Here is a 17,911-nt window from a genome sequence, read left to right on the forward strand (position 1 = left end):
TGCGTCATTTGTTTTGTTGCTCTCATTAACACCTCAATTTTCAGTTGTTATTCAAGGAGCATGACCCACGTATACAACTGTAGCAACATCATTAGGAAACACCACCCTCCAGCCTCTTCTGACATTCACAAGCACAAGCTTAGAGCCACCTTCTCCAAGAAGCCTTTCTGAACGCTCTGCGAAGCACCTTACCCTGCTTTGGTCGCTGTGGCATGTGTCAACTTTGCTGCATACCACTTTGTAATATTTGATCTTGTGTCTTTCCCAGACTGGTTTTCCCATTTTACTTGCAAGTTCTGTGTGGGGTGACACAGCACACATTTCTTCTCTCCTGTGACAGCCTTGCTACTCAAAATGGGGTTAGGGCATTAGCAACATGGGCCTCACAGGGAGCCTGAACCAGAATCTCAGCCCCCATCCCTGACATCCTGAGTTAGAATCTGCCTCACAACAAGCCCCTAGGTGATCTATAATAGATTAAACTTTGGGAAATACTGTGCTAGGGCACCTATTCCTAGTGAATAGAAATAAAACAATGGAATTGGACCAACCATGGAATCATTATTCTGTGGATTTCAATCCTAACCGCATCTTGAATCATCTGAGGAGCTTAAAAATAATGTTATCCTTATGTCCGATTCTCATCCCCAGAGAGTCTGACCTAATTGGTCTTAATTGGTCTTGGGTGAGGCTTGGGCGTCATTTGTTAAAGTTTCCCAGACGCACACTTAATGTGCAGTTCATGCTAGGAACCACTGCTCTAAATACATTTCCCAGTTGGACTTGTGTTTTCTCCCCGATGGAGGCAAATCCCAGAGTAACCTCCAAACAAGTCAAACAGCCAAAAACTTCCTGAGTAATCTTAGAGTGGAAAATACCTAGAGATGATTCTATTATTGTTTTCCCCTAAATGGGTGACTTATTTGAAAGCCTGAGAGGGGGAGGGATTCAGTAATGGCTGTTGACTCGCTGGCAAACACTGCTGCCTCCATTGGCAAGTCTTCAAGGTGGGAGTTGCTCAGCAGATGTTTTATCTCCAGTCTTAGGCCAGAAGCAGTTTGAGAGCAAAGACCTTTTCCATCTTGGTAATCCTAACGCGTGGATGGATGGATGGATGGATGGATGGATGGATGGATGGAAAGATGGGTGGATCAATGAAATGGATGGAAAGATGGATGGATGGATGTCACTGAGAGTCGACGTGAAGACCTAAGGGGAATATTGGACTGGAATTTGGGAAGCCTGGATTCTGGTCCTGGCTCTTCACTTTTCCTGCTTGCCTTGTGTCCTTGGTACCTTTTTCTTACCATCTTGTCTAGGCACCCAGGCCTTTTAGGCTGCTTTTGCCAAGCCAACTATAGCTCCCTTACCAGGGAGCATAACTTCCTGTGTCTCATCCTCTGTGCTCACAACTATAGCTGTTCAGATATTAAAGAACCTCATTGGAGGTCCTTCCTGGAGACCCTGGTTGATAGGGAGGCTACAACCCTAAATATTATCCTCAAAATTTTGTGCATATGTACAGTTTTCTAAGGAGACAGTTAACAGCACTCATCAAATTTGCTCAAGGACTCACCACTCAAGAAAGATTAAGCCAGATGGAGTCTTGCTATCACTTTGTTCTTCCTGTTGGGAGATTCAGGATGTATGTATAGGAGTGACAAATGAGGTCTGTCTTTATGTGGTGAGGTTCTATGGACCATTTTTTTTGCCCCCTTGATAATACTTGGGGCAACGGCTGACTCCACCGAAGCAGAACTTCCTGAAGAAATTACTAGAAAGGGTGGCCAAAGAGGGGATGAGGGAGCTCGTTAAGGGTCTCCAATCTCTCTTCCCCTGATACCTGCCTGGATGAAGAACAAGACAGGAGAGTGTCTGGAAGTTTAGATACCCCCAGTGGCTTCAGAGGGCCCCTGGGTGGGCCATGACTGGTACCAAGGTGACACACATTGTTAGCCTGGAGAGAAGGAATCCTAGCTTCTAAGTCCAAAGGGATCAGAGGCCATTCCTGCCTGGCTTGGGAAATCTCTACACCACTTTTGACAAATTTTCATTTAGGCTCTGCTTAAACACTTGCATAGAAAGGGAGCCCAGGGGTTAATGGAGAGGAAAAGGATAGAGGAACTCTTTACTCTGTTTGGCTGTTGGACATTCACCAGACTCGAATAAACCCACAGTTCAAAGTTTTACCTTTTTTTTTTGGCCTTGCCACGCAGCATGTGGGATCTTAGTTCCCTGACCAGGGATCGAACCTGTGACCCCTGCATTGGAAGTGCAGAGTCTTAACCACTGCACCACCAGGGAAGTTCCCAAAGTTTTACCTTTTCAGCGGCATCCCCCACCCAGCCTCTGTCACCTTTCCACTCAAGTCTCCTTCCTTTTCTGATTCTCACTGCCGCCTAAAGTCTGGGGCAGGGGAGCAGATGATGAACAAAAGCCAAGATCCTCTCCTAAAGCCAAGAATCTACTGGTTTGCCATCTGGGTGCTCTTTCATTTGAAAAGTATGAAAGACACATATCCCTAATTTCACTTTCTAGGAGGGGAAGTTAAAACATAGAGATTGGAGGGCAGCAGAGAACAACTGGAATTCCGCCCCATCCATCTTCCCAGCCAGCATACGCGCCCCTCTGTGGCTCCCCTGACGTGGCTGGAAAGCCTTGACCACTTTCAGGGATGCAGGGCTTATAGCTTTTTGAAACAATCGATTGAATTAAGGTCCTCTTTCCTTTTGTCATAGGGAATGGCCTCGGATAAAGAGAAGGAGGTTCCCACTCATGAAAGACCTCCCCTGTGAGAAGCAAGGAAATCATTTGAGGGCAAAAATGCCCGAAAAGCGAACAGCAGGAGCCTCACCCAGCAGTGAGAAGTGTTTTTGCCTTGACGATTACAACCTCGCCTGAGTGCTGCGCGGTACCTTCCAGGAGTTGGAAATAACCTACAATGATACGTCAGCCTCGGCACTTGGGCCCGCAAAGGTCTCTTAACCCAGACCCTGCTGTGTATGTCTTCGGTTTGGAAACTTTTTCATCCAAAAGTACGCCGGCTTGAAAAGGCCTTTCGACAGAGCTTATTTTATTTCCTGTTCAGATTTCTTGACATAGAGCGATAGAGCTAGAAGTCAGTCTCAGGATCAGCTCCATCAACCTTTTCATTTTGCAGAGAAACTGAGGCCCAGGGAGGTATAGAAATTTGCCAAAAATCACGCCCTTCACCTCCTCCAACGATGGTCGTTCGGAGGTGCCTTGGACCACTTTCTGTTCCCTGCGAAGTTCAGTATCCCTGACTCTTCTATCCACTGACCTCAGGTGACATGGCCCCCCTTCCCAAAGGAACTCTGTTTGTTTTTACAGTTTCTACTGATCATTGGAAATGAAGGGAGTGGGAAGTGAACTTGAATGACCACCACATTGAGGGCTAGCCTGACTTAAGGGTGACTGTCGCTATGATAGGAATGACTTCAACAAGAAACAACACAGAAGCCTCCAGACTACTCAGGGCTTTTGCCAAAGAAGCTAAGAAGTCTTCTCTTCGGATGAGTGAAGTTGAGGATAGGAGCTGTAGAGCTCATCAGCTGTCCTCTATAGCATCTCTAGCTGACTGTCCGTCAGTGAAGTCAACTCTTTTTGGTGTCTTAATTCTCTCAGATCTCAAAAGGAGCAGATGTACGGGTGATAAACAGAACTGCCTATTTAAGACATGCTGTTTTTAAAGAAAGTAGCAACTGTTTCATGAGGTACTTCCTAAGTTTACCGAAGCCCCATATATATATATATATATACATCTTCTCCAAAGTACATCTTAAAGATGAGCAAGGAAACAGTGGTAATAACACCTTGGGATCTAGAGAAACTGAATGATTAAATATGAAGAGTTAAACATTTTGTGTTTTAATGATACATGTGAAGATGGAAATTCCAGTGTGGGCAGTCATCTTTACAAGAAAGGATAATTAGACAAAAATATCATCTTAATGGTTTTCTGCATTGTTTTTTTTTTTTTTTTGAGTCTAGGGCATGAAGATTTGATCACAGAATTCCTAGAATGAAAGAAAGATGATCAAGGCATAGATAAACTCTCAGAATTTCCACAATGCTGAGAAAGGCACCTTCAATAACGTGCCTGTTGGCAACATCAGGAGAATTCTCTTTTCAACCACATCCCAGGACCCAGTAATACAGAGACTCAAAACACTCACGTTGACTAATACATCCCCTGTCACCCATCACAATTTTAAATGGTGGCTTTGGAAATTTTCAGACTGAAAATCTGCCTTATGAATCAGCTAGAAATTGCATCTGTTGACAGTCTGATTGATTTCGTTAGCAACTCTCCCTTCTGAGGAATAAAAAGATTTGTTTATTTGAAGACTGGGTTCCCCTGGGAGGAAAAAGCCTGAGATGAGATTATTTCTCACCCTGGAGTGGTTCCTAAGCCATATGTGGATCCCAGAAACTCAGCCCGTATCATTCTCTTTAGCTACCAAGTCCTCACTTGCCTCTGGATGGGACCATTTCATGCCCTGTCTGTGCACTTACTCTGTCTACGGAATCATCTCTGTAGAGCTTGGACCCTGTCTGCAGGGACCAGAAAGAGCACATGGCTGAGAAAACTGGGCTTGAGTCCTGGCTCTGTCACTGCCTGTGTGACCTCTGAGTTTTGAGGTCTTCTTCATCTCATGGGTTGGTGACATCCACCTTGCAAAGGGGCTATGAAGAGGAAAAGAAGACTTACACGTCTGGCACATAGAAGGTACTCTATAAATGGTCATTTTTACTTTCTAGTAGTCTTTTATTGACTCCCAAATGAAGTTTAAATTTTTAAACTTGTTACGAAGGCCTTGGGTCATTCATTTGACGCCATCCTACCTTTCCAGTCTCAATCCCCAGCAACCCCACATCCCCGTCCAAGGCTGGGGGCTGTTCCCTGATGCTCTGCTGTGTCTTTGCCCCTGTGGGCCTCTCTATCTGGAATCTCCGCTCAGGGAAATTCACTGCCCCCTCAGGGCACTTTTTGCTGCTGCTTTCAGGAAGCTTTCCCTGATATACCCCTGCTCCCCTAGATCTTATCCCATTCCACCCATACTGTTGTTATTATATCTATGCCTTTCTTCCCCTTACTAGGTTATATGTCTCTTAAGGAGTGAGGCTATGTCTTGTTCATTTTAGTATTTCCTACAGTGTTGAAAAGGGGAACAAGACGTATTGGATAGATTTTTGAAGAGGCGAGTGTATGAAGGAGGCCTCACTGCTACAAGACCATTCAAATCTTCAGATAAGTCATCATCGGCTGGCAATAACACGCGTTTACTTGAAATGTGTTTCCCAGAGATAAGGCATGATTAACTGTAAAGACTTTTCTGTTCTGGCTTGGCTTGACCTCCCACTTTGCAAAGACCCTGTGGAGGTAGAAATCTCATTATGAGCCTTCCTAAAATCACACCCACTTTTCACTTTAAAGTAAAGAAGATCCTACACCTGGGTCACTTCACAGCCCAGTGACTTGGTCATTTCCCCTAAACAAGCAAAAAAGACTCCTTATGCATCACCCTGTTTCACTTCTTAACGTATCTTTCTGTGACCACTTAGCATCATTATATATCTAGAAACGAAGGATATAAAATCATAGACTCTGATATCTTACCTGTTTTCCTGCATAAGCAAGGGAAGATGTTATTAGAAAGTTCACACTCAATTAAGAAGGAGGTTTGAGGTAGAAGTTGGTGGTTTCTTATTGCTTAAAAAAAAAAACTGACAAACCCTTTTGAAAGGATGAAAGGAATTCAAAACTTTCATATATATATATATGTATATATCCACACACATACATACATGCATATATACACATAAGAACATAAGAATTAATGTTCTGAAAGTGATATGCTTATTTTTTTAAAACTTCTATAAAGTTACACATATAAGAAACTTCCTAGGTATTATTTCCCAAGACAGTAAAAAACAAAGTATACATCCTTGAGGCTTAACTCTTCCGAGATCTTAAATGATCCCAATGTTTCACATATGAGTTAGTAATGTCTGCCAGACATTCACCTGGTCTTAGACTCCTAGTAGATTCTTAGTATTATCTTACAGCTTTGTGGGTGCAGTGGAAAACTGAATTCAGTGGAAAATCCAAGTTCTTGAGGACTCTGCTCATTAGTATGCTAACATTCAAATATCACATCACCCTATTCTTCCCAGAATCAGCCGTCAAAGACTTTGAGCGACAGAGAGCCCACCGTTCCAAGTTCTCTTTATAGGTCGGTGATAATTGAGGCATAAAACGGGCCCCCGGTGGGCTGTGGACATAGGGATAGAACCCAGGATTCAACCCCCTTCCCCGTACTTTCTACTTAGGTGCCTCTCGGATTCTGTGGCTGGGGAGAGTCGACATCCTTAGCCTTCCCAGGACTCCGAGGACACCAGTGACCCCTTACCTGTCACGCAGCCAGGTACGACGATGAATACGAAGAATCCCCACATCAGCAAGCCTGGCTCCATCGTCCGGGCCCCTGGGATCCGCTGCCGATGTGAGGGCCGGGAAGAAAAGGTACTTCTCTGCAGAACGCTGGGTTTCCTTTCAGCCTCTTGCTGGCGTCGCGCTGGGAGGCTGGGGAAGGATCAATCCGCCCAGGTTGTCATCCTCTCTGGTCCATCCGTCTCTAGGACAGTCAGCACTTGCTCTATATAAGTATTAGCCTGGTTTGTTCAGTCAGGAAATCGTGCCTACCACTCTCTTCTCTAGTCTCAAATATAGGAAGTGGTTTTAACCAGCTTTTTTTTTTTTTTTTTTCAAGTTCAGTTGCTGGGAGGTGTGGGCCGGGGTTGGTGAGAAGATTGGGGTTCGTGTATGAATCCTTTCTTCAGCGTCCCCCTGAAAAGGGGAGGGAGATTCCCGCTGCCGTTGAAGGAGGGTGAGCAAGCACTTCTTGGCAGTGGTCTCAGCTAGAGTTTCATAAACTGGTGTCACTGTGAAACTGAGGTCCTTCCCCAGACTTGCAGCTCCCGGAGGAGTGGGCAGGTGCCACACAAGATGGGGGGCAAGGTCATGCCAGGAGTGTGGGGGAGCAGTCTCGGTCCTGGACGGGAATTTCCTAAGGCTGTCTGACCACGGATCCCTTTAAAAAGTCTAGTGGGCATCCGGGTGGGGTCTCCATACTCAGAACTCATGAATACTCTCCCAAGATTTATAATCAGTACTAGCCATAATTATTTCACCACGATGCTCTGGGTTCCTGCATGGGAGTTGTCATTTTATAAGATGTTTTGCCACCAGATGTGTCTTTCTCTTAAAAGATCATTACTGGGGACTTCCCTGGTGGTGCAGTGGTTAAGAATCCGCCTGCCAATGCAGGGGACAACGTGTTCGAGCCCTGGTCCGGGAAGATCCCACATGCCGCGGAGCAAGTAAGTCCATGTGCCACAACTACTGAAGCCCACGTGCCTACAGCCCGTGCTCCGCAACAAGAGAAGCCACCACAATGAGAGGCCCGCGCACCGCAATGAAGAGTAGCCCCTGCTCGCCACGACTAGAGAAAGCCCGTGCGCATCAATGAAGACCCAAGGCAGCCAAAAATAAATAAATTTGTGGAAAAAAAACCCCAAAACAAGGATCATTATAAAATGTGGACTTTGGTTTTCGATGTTGGGGGTACTCAGGACTTTTGCTGCCATGTGTGGGATCTTTAGTTGCAGCATTCAAACTCTTAGTTGCGGCCCGTGGGATGTAATTCCCCGACTAGGGATCGAACCTGGGCCCCCTGCATTGGGAGCACAGAGTCTTAGCCACTGGACTGCCAGGGAAGTCCCTTCCCTGTTAGAGATCAGAGCTATCTTCTGATTTTCACGAAATGGTTGACTATGTTTTGCTAAGTGGAGATTCATGTAATCATGTAGTTATAGTAAAATACAATTTAAAAGATATTAGAAAGCAAGTGAAAATATTGACAAAAGGAAGAACCATCCAGGCAAGCCAAAGCAATTCATGGTTCCGATATGTGTTGTTGATAATTCTCTAAGAACATTCTGATATTCTCTAAGAAAGGTAATTATGATCTCTGAAAAGGGCTTTGAAAGGCTGCACATGGACCAAGAGTGGTTTCCAGATTAAGTACCAGAGTTTGCAGAGAAAAGCATGAACTGATCTCTTTCCACGAGTGAAATACTTTATCGAAATGTGACAGGATTATCTTTTACGATTCCAGAGCAGGCTTACGCTCATTGCTGGAAACATTTCAACCATGTGATGAGTGCGGCAATTCCTGTTATCTGCTGGGCTGTCCCTGTTATTAAGCTGGAGACTTTGCCTGGCTACAGTGATCATCGTATAGTTTTGAAATAAACTTACAGAAAAATTGGAAGTATAATATAAATAACTTCCCCCCACAAACCATGGAAGAGTAGCTGCCACTGTGATGTTCCAAATACAGAATTGACGATGTTCACTTTGATCCCTTGATCCAGGTGGTGTCTCCCAGGGGCCCCCACTTTACAGTCACTATAACCCTAACCCTAACCCTCTTTGTAATAAATAAGGACTTGGTGATAAGAAGTAAATATCGTGTTACACATCAGACTTTCAATTTATTCATTTATTTGTATGTACAGACTCAGGATTTTCTATCTTTTTCACTGGGTTATAATCTATCGCTGTCATTTATTTCAGTGCTCAAACTGTCTCCTGTTTGTCCACCGCGAGTCCATTCAAGGTGGCTTCTGTGTCCTTTTGACACATCCCCATCATTCTTTCTGTACTTCTTTGCTTTGGGAGCATAAGGAGATTCTTCCAGGCTCATCTTGTACTTTCTCTGTCCCAGCCCTGGAATCAGCCATTAATCCAAAGAGTCCGGGTTCCTTCAGAGGGAAATAGTGTTTTGATGCCAAGATATGCTCATTGCTATTGGGGTGACACTACTCCTAGGCTCCCCCAATGAACAGAGCTAGGGACAGAGGTAAGGAATACATGCATGTACACACACCCCCCCACACACACACTGATACATCCCAACATCCCAATTCCACCTGAGCACCACAGGATTGAATTCTAGTTTTTTTCCTTTTCTGTATGTGTTGGTAACTCTCTTCCCTGATGGTGGGAAATTGGCTTCTGTTTACATTTGATCAGTCCCCCTGTATGTTACCAGTCTCTCTTCTCTGCCGCCATCCCCTTCCCCACACAGGTACCCTATTCTGCCTGCTCAGGCTCTGAATCCCTGTTCTGAGCCCACCCCCAGACTCCAAGGGAATGGCCCCCTCACCTGGTCAGGCTCTGACAGCTCTTACCAGGTCACCCCCCCGCCCCCATGGATGTCCTTCTGACCCTGCTTGGGTGCTGCACCCCCATCCCAAGTCATTCCCCTTGGGAATGACCTCCTCCCCTTGTGTGAGCTCTGACAACCTTGCCACCAGCACTAGGTGTCAGCCCCCTCCCCCCGCGTGGACTCCGATAACACTAGTGTATCTGCCTGTCTTTGTGGACCCCCCCCACCTGATCAGGTTCTGACTCCCCCCACCGGGTTGCTCCCTGTGGGGACCCCTGCTCCGCTCTGCTTGGACCCTGACTCCTCATCTTGGATGGTCTCCCCATAAAGACACCGTCCTCACCCCCTTTGGGCTGTGACCGCCCCCCAACTCTGGGCTACAGTGTCACCGCCCACCGGGCACACAGTTGTCTCCCCTCCTTTGCTCCACCAGAAAGCTTTAGCTGAATTATTCAGAAAGGGAAGGAGAAGAGGACGGTTAGTGCCCACACTTCAAGATTAAGCCGTAAAAGGAAAATGAGGCCAAAATGTGCCATCCAGGCAAGCTCAGAGAATGAGCACACGTGCAGTGAAGAAGCAAACAAATCATAATGACCTCCAAGCTTTTAAGGTGCTTCATATGTTTTTAAACTCTAGCGGGTCTTAGGAATTAATATTTCTTCTTGGAAAGTAACAGTTACCTAAAGTTTACTAAAACCTTCAGTTTTATTTTTTTATTATTTTTTAAAAATTTATTTATTTTTGGCTATGTTGGGTCTTTATTGCTGTGTGCGGGCTTTCTCTAGTTGTGGTAAGTGGGGGCTACTCTTCGTTGCGGTGCGCCGGCTTCTCATTGCGGTGGCTTCTCTTGTTGCGGAGCACGGGCTCTAGGCGCGCAGCCTTCAGTAGTTGTGGTGCATGGGCTTCAGTAGTTGTGGCTTGCGGGCTCTAGAGCGCCGGCTCAGTAGTTGTGGCGCACGGGTTTAGTTGCTCCACAGCATGTGGCATCTTCCCGGATCAGGGCTCGAACCCGTGTCCCCTGCATTGGCAGGTGGATTCTTATCCACTGTGCCACCAGGGAGGTCCTCAAAACCTTCAGTTTTATATCAGTTTCTTTTTCTTCTATGAAGTTAAAGTAAAATTAAATTTAATGATATATATTTACAAATTTTTGAGGATCAAAGAAATATTAACCAGGACTTATAAGGTACATTTGGACTGAAGTAAGTAGCAAACATTAATCTCACAGATTAATTCACTGCTATGTAAAATAATCAAAACTTGAATTGTAATTTTTTTTGCTTTACAACAGAACCTCCCTCAACCCCTCCTCACAATAATTAGAAGAGTTAAATCCATTTTATTAGTAACAAGATAATAGCAAAATAGATTAAACATCTTTTATTTTACATTTTTATTATTAAAAATAATATACAAACTATGAAAACAAAAATAGTGATTTGGGGGGTCTTTTTTATAATTTAGAAACTTTATTCCCACCCCCACCGCCAATTAGCAGATGGGTTTCATATTAGTTCAACTGGAGGTTTTCTTCCTGTAGTTGTCTGGGGGGTCTTTTTAGTCAAATAACTATAATCTTTTTTTTTTTTTTTTTTTTTTTGCGGTACACGGGCCTCTCACTGTTGCGGCCTCTCCCGTTGCGGAGCACAGGCTCCGGACGCGCAGGCTCCGCGGCCATGGCTCACGGGCCCAGCCGCTCCGCGGAATGTGGGATCTTCCCAGACCGGGGCACGAACCCGTGTCCCCTGCGTCGGCAGGCGGACTCTCAACCACTGCACCACCAGGGAAGCCCAAATAACTATAATTTTTATGAGTGGTGTTGCTGAATTAGAGCCTCGTATCAGAGGCTCACATTTGACATCTTATCCTGCACTGGAATGCTGAGGAAAAAGGAAGAATGTAGAAATTGCACACTGCTCAAAAAAATGATCAGTTGTTTTATCTTGGGAAGCTCACTTCTCCATTTTAAAGAAATTTCAGGTTGGAATTTTTCATTTTCACTTTGAAATGTTAGGACGTGTTTTTAAGTCAGTCCCGTTGGGAGAACCATGTTAAAATTCTTTTAGTCACAGAGCCAAGTCAACATGATATAAATGTGGGGATTCGTTAAACTGAATAATATCATAAACACATGATGAAATTAAAACCCCAGTTACAGAACAGAGACTAGAGACCAAGAAGTTGACAACCGCACCATGACAGTTGGTGGGATGGAGACGGCCAGCAGGTCCCCCAAATCATCCTTCCCTTCGTCTTGGGCGAATGATTAGAACACATTCCCTAGCCTCCTGGAGCTAAGTGTGGTTCTGTGGTGATGTTCTTGCCAGGAAATGTTAGCGGAAGTGATGTTTAGCACCTCTGCCTGGCTTCCCTTCTTTCCAGCTGGCTGGAAGGCTGTGACCAGAGTAATCGTGGAAGTTGGGTGCCCCACCTGGGTTTCTGAATGCCTGGAGCACAGCTACCTATGACCTGGAACATGTACCTCAAATTGCTATACAGGAAAGTGGTAGATATTTTTGTACATCAAGTCACATTCTTGTTGGGTCTTTTGTTACAGCAGCTTAGCTTACCCTGACTAATATCATTGGTCCCAGTAGACCGATCAAACATCACGTGCTCCTGTATCGGTGATTTCCTTGGGGCAGCAGGCTTGCTTAGGAAGGACTCATCCATTCTCAAATCCCGTAAGAACAACCATCATAATAGCCTCGGTCTTACTCATCATACATGGAAAAAAACCCAGCATTTTGTGAGCTTCTAACCAAAAATGTTTTACCTTACCTTTTCAAACTGTAGGGCTCTAAACACTAAATCTAGCTAAATGATTCAATTGTTTGACATGTTATTCAATCCAGGTTTCTTCTTAATATTATTTTAAAGTTTCACAGAAACATCTTGACCTCTGAACCAAGACGTTGCTGAAGTTCAAATAGCTAAGCAACACCTAGTTCACTAGTACAGCAGCAGAAAAAAATATCTTTAAGTATTTAATGGATTGCAATGATGAAATATTTACATTCATATTAATGAAAAGCTTTAAAAATATATCACAAAGTCCCCTGAATTTTTCTAACAAAATAAGAAGACCAGGTGTCTCTCGGCGCTAAGATGGACTCATGTAAGACAGATAACTTGGTTATCTTTTACAGTTTGCACTGAGCTGAGCTTTCAGTCTTGTCTCCTGATCTTGACAGCACAGTGTCAAGGCTGAGATGGGAGGAGAGGAGGAGAAAGCAGATCGAGTCTGTCGTGAATTGTGTATAATTTCGTACTGAGGCTCCATAGAGCAAAGCTGCTGCCCTTAGTGGATTTACGATTAAGAAGGAAAGACACTTGACTGTCACTTTCTAATCCTTTAGCCTCGAAACCCGGGGTTAAATCCATTTCACCCATCTTCACTCATCAAGGTCATTTTAAGACTTGCACGTCCTTGAAGTGGCATGTAGCCTAAACAATAAGATATTTGCCCAAGTTGTCTTTTAGGAGTTTGGAGTCAGCTGTGTCTATTTCAAGCTGAGCTGGTTATGACTAGACAGGACCACTGACCCTTCAACTGGGCAGGTGCACGTGTCCACGTGGTGACCTTTTGAACGTGCAGAGGCCTGTAGCTTAGTTACGCCTGCGCAGAACGACCATCATCACACCTTTTCCCAATCAGCTTTCCCCACGCTCCCTACGCCTCAGATCACCCTGCTCCTTTAGTCTTCATCCCATAAATGCCCCGGCCCCTTGCCTTAGGGGAGCTGGATTTGAGACTTGTTTTTCCATCTCCTCGCCTGGCTGCCTTGTGAATAATCCCTCTCTGCTTCAAACCTCAGCGTCCCAACGTTTTTGTCTTGCTGTGTTGGGTAAGATGAACCTGGTTCCGTAACAGACTGACTCTATCATTCACTATTCCTATGCCTTTTTTCCCTCTAGTCTGGTGGTTAATCTTTGGTGGGGGGAGGGGTGATTAGGCTTTTGAGAATCTGATGGAATCTCTGATTTCTTCCCTTGGAAAAAATGTACATCAGCACATCCCCAGGAATTTGGCAGGCCATTTCAGGAGACTCTCGGTCACTTTGAGGACCTCAGATTAAAGCTCTTCATGCCAAGTTATGGGCCTCTAGGAAGCTGAACTCACGTGACCCAACACACTGTGTAACACACGTGGGTATCCAACTGCTATTTTTAAAGATACATGCCCATAAAAATGTAACTGGCATCTGTTAAAGCAACTTCAGACAAATTCTTTGTGAGCACGTGTCGAAGGTTTGTTTCAGGCCTACTGCAAGGAGGTAATTTCCAATCAATCCAGGTCACAGTTTTCTTTCCTGGTAGAGATTCTTTATGGAAGAAAAGGTGGCTAGTCAGCACTGATTATGTTCAAGAAAGGAACATTTGGTTAAAGGTAACTAAGTTCCTCCCAGGAGAGATGGTTAACTGTGCAAGCTGAATCTCAATTTTTCAGGAAATTGCTCAATTCTATTATCAGAAACACTTGGTACTTCCCAGAAGGGACTGTTCATTGCGTCAGACAACACATTTCTGACCCACACTGCCTTATCTGAGGTTTGTGACAATTTTGTAGCAGTAAAAGATGACAAATAGTAATGATCATGATAAAAGCAATAGAAATTCAGGAAGGGAAAACTACTGGGTTGATATGATCTGGACCGGCTAAGAATTGTCCTTGAAGCATGGCTGTCACCTTGGTAGGTGGATACTGAGGTGGGAAGGCGTGGTCTATGGCCAAATAGAAACAGAGGTAGGTAGACAGGTGGTGGGAGCCAAGGGTAGAAATGTCAGTTGGATTTAGACTGAGGTGGACCTCAAAGGACAGAATGAGATGTTTGGACTTCAGCCACTGATAATGTCTAAAGAGGGGTGGGACATAATTCAAGTGACATAATTAGCCTGAGCTGGTACAGGAGTGATTTAAGTTGCAGGGGAGATTAGAGGGACAGAGATGCTCTTTGGCCATGAAATAATGAGGACCCGAATGAGGTGATGATGCAAATTGGAATGGCTGAAGGATTGATGTCAGAATATCTTGCAAAGGAAAAATGCAGTTTTTTAAAAAAAATTTATTTATTTTTGCTGTGTTGGGTCTTCGTTTCTGTGCGAGGGCTTTCTCTAGTTGCGGCAAGCGGGGGCCACTCTTCATCGCGGTGCGCGGGCCTCTCACTGTCGCGGCCTCTCTTGTTGCGGAGCACAGGCTCCAGACGCGCAGGCTCAGTAGTTGTGGCTCACGGGCCTACCTGCTCTGCGGCATGTGGGATCCTCCCAGACCAGGGCTCGAACCCATGTCCCCTGCATTAGCAGGAAGATTCTCAACCACTGCGCCACCAGGGAAGCCCAAAAAATGCAGTTTTTTAATACCTGGTATTTGGAAGCAAGAGGTAGAGGATGGAAGTTGTGAGCTTTGGCAGAAGTGAAATTCATTGATTTGAGTTTCAGCTTTTCCTTCCCTTGAACACTCCTAGGCAAAGTTGCTAGTAAATGTGAAATAAAGAGGGCGGCGGGGTGGGGAGTGGGGCCGGGGGTGGGGAGGGGAGGTGGAAGACGATGGCAGATGATTCAATCCAGGTGTGTGAGGCTGAGGTTAGGTGAGTTCCAAAAAGCTCGATTAATGGATAGACGTTAGTTGTTCAGTCCTGATTGTTCTCTCATTCCCACTCTCTTGTTTGGTCTTTGAAGACAGGAACTTTGTCTGTGTCATTTATCACCCAGAGCATCTTAAGCCTTGGCTCTCCAATCTCTCCCTCCATCCCACTAATGAACAGCTTATAACAAACTGTTTCTATTGATCAGAATCTAGATTGGGGAGGAGGGGGTCTAAAGGAGTAGCAGGTGAAAGAGGAAGAGGCGGTGAGAAATCAATCACCTTCTTTCACTTTTCCTTCACTCGCCATTATGGCTTGTCAATGGTCATTTCAACAATGCCCCTGGTCCCAAGTGGCACAGATTCTCCTATGAAAGAAAGATTAAAAAAGAGGGTCATGAGGGCTTCCCTGGTGGCGCAGTGGTTGAGAGTCCGCCTGCCGATGCAGGGGACACGGGTTCGTGTCCCGGTCCGGGAAGATCCCACATGCCGCGGAGCGGCTGGGCCCGTGAGCCATGGCCGCTGAGCCTGCGCGTCCGGAGCCTGTGCTCTGCAACGGGAGAGGCCGCAACAGTGAGAGGCCCGCGTGCCACAAAAAAAAAAAAAAAAAAAAAAAAGTGGGTTATGAAAGAATGAATGCAGAAATTAAAAAGGATGAAATAAGAGAAGGCTGGGGTAAGGAAGAAAGAGATAAGTGACCACAGTGAGTGATGGTGAGTCCCACCTGGTGGTGCTAGCCCCGACCATCGTGGGAGGGGGTCATCCTGGAGACTAAAGTTTGCTAGGGTGAGCTCTCTACTGAATCCACGTATTACTGTTTTCGGGTATTAAAACGCTAGTTCTCCAAGGCGTCCTTGCAAGGATGGGTATGAGTATGCACACTAGAGAAGCCAAGGGCGAGAAAAATTGCTCCACAGAAAAAAGAAATGGTGGATGAATGAGGGGGAAGGAGGGTTGAGAGAAAGTGGCAGAGAAGGGATTAGGATAGAGTGAAAAATTAAGGGAAACTTTGGGGGGATAATAGAGAGCTCAGAAGAGATTTAAAAAATCACTGGAGGGTAACACTTCGCGATTTGCTTTGCAATGTTCACCCTTTTCCCCAACATTCCACAATTCCACAAAAATCTTGAGTCAAATGCCCATTTCTTGTTCATGCCTTTTGGAGTTGCATTCGCTTTGAGGATGCGTTCAAGTGCTGAGCACGGCTTTCTATGTGAGATTGGGACAAGAGGGAAACATATTTAGCTCAGAATCATATGATTTCTCCCCTTTCTTTCCTGCTTCTGCCCTTTTTACCATTTCATTTTTTCTAACATCTTCAAGGGAAGTCCAAGAAAGAGAGAAGGTGAGACTTGGATAAAAGGATTTCACTTCTGTCAAGTCATCCATCTACAGATGTTGACTGAGCACCTATAGTTAAATAAGTGCTGTGATAGGACCTGGGGAATCCAAGAAATGAGGGCATATCCCCGCTCAGAGGGTGCTCACGATCTACTCAAAGAGAAAAGGAGGTTGGCCCTTGACAAGGGAAATGACTGATGGGTTTGCAGGGACGCTTAGCCGCCCAGGCCTGCCCTGCCTCACCCAGCTGCACCACATGAAAGCAGCCTTGCTCTCTCATCTCACACCCTCCTTTCTCTAGCAGAGCGATGTGCTGAGCTGTGGTCTCAGAGTCAGAATCCAAGAGAAGAGAACCTTTGCCTTCTTGGATAATGGCAGTGCGATGACCGCAGGTGGTACAGGGAACCTGTTGTTTACATAGTGGGTATGCCTTATGCGGTTCCATAAGAGGTGGTTTTCTCAGGCCTGTGGTGTCCCAGCCCTTTCTCTGCCCCTTATCTCTTAGCTGTGGACCTGAAATCTCCACTGGAGGTCCCACAATTTACTTTATTCCATAGTTCATGCACTCTGGGGGAGCGTTCTTTAGTATAATCCAATTCAATGAGTACTGGGAGATGCACAAAGCAATTTAAAAGTGTTCGTACTCTCAAAGAGCCCACCATCTAATTTGGGGGGTTGGGAATCAGAAAAGCTCCCAGCTAACTGCAAACATATCTGTCAGATTGGTAATCCCTCAAGTAGAGAATCAATCAATGCAAGAGAGGCCCGAACGCAGAAGTCTTCAATCCGTGTTTGTTAGATGGTGGACTGTATCTGCCGTGATTGATGCCTGCCATCATTGAGGGGATGAGCAGTATTGATGTAATGCTGCTTCAGATTTGGCCCCAGTTGGTTCTGTGAAAACAGTCTTATTTCTCTCAAACTGGTGTCAAGAGAATGCTGCTGCAAATTCTACGAAATCTACAGGTACATCCTGTTATCGAGACGCTGAGTTGAATTTCTACAATTTGTAATTTCCACCAGATTTTACTAGTAGCAGGGTACCGTGGAAAATCAAAATCCACTTTGAATCAAATTCCTCTTCCCCTACTCACATGTCTAGTTTCTAAGGAACTGTTTGATTGCTGTGAATTGCCCTGCGCATAAAATCCTGGGAGCGAACAGTTGGTGTGTATGAATCCAAAACCAAGTCCCCTGTCTCTAATGGTTAAAAATTGACTTTGCTATCATTTTGTAGCTTGTGAAGACTCTTCCTATTGGATGCCACAGAGGTTGTCAAAAAGTGATGCTCCTTTTCTCCCTTTCTGTTTGAGAGCAGGATACGTTTGCTAGATGGAAATCAGCAAAACCCCCTCACCTCTTCCATTGTGGCTGTAGTTCAGGGATGGGTAGTAATGCATTTTATCTCTCCAGCCAGAGCTGATCAATTACCAATAGTTGCCTGGAGCAGATTCTGGGCCCCATCTGAGCTCAGTGGCTGTGGGTATTTGGAGGGGGTATGTAGGAATACCTGTATCATTTTGTTTGTTTGTTTGTTTGTTTGCGTACGCGGGCCTCTCATGTTGTGGCCTTTCCCGTTGCGGAGCACGGGCTCCGGACTCGCAGGCTCAGCGGCCACAGCTCACGGGCCCAGCCGCTCCGCGGCATGTGGGATCTTCCCGGACCGGGGCACGAACCCGTGTCCCCTGCATCGGCAGGCGGACCCTCAACCACTGCGCCACCTGGGAAG

General features: G+C 45.4%; 1 protein-coding gene across 1 annotated transcript in view; it reads right to left on the bottom strand.

The window, feature by feature from the left end:
* The window catches only part of IL2RA (interleukin 2 receptor subunit alpha), a gene marked incomplete at its 3' end in the record, with an annotated part of 37,421 nt that extends 30,845 nt beyond the window's left edge, over nucleotides 1-6,576 (bottom strand). Inside the window, 1 exon segment of the mRNA XM_082649340.1 lies at nucleotides 6,435-6,576. Within this exon segment, the coding sequence (XP_082505466.1) occupies nucleotides 6,435-6,498 (64 nt within the window). The 5' untranslated portion in view covers nucleotides 6,499-6,576.
* Nucleotides 6,577-17,911: the final 11,335 nt, after the last annotated feature.

The sequence above is a fragment of the Grampus griseus genome, assembly GCF_964374135.1.
Source record: "Grampus griseus genome assembly, chromosome: 2".
NCBI lineage: Eukaryota > Metazoa > Chordata > Mammalia > Artiodactyla > Delphinidae > Grampus > Grampus griseus.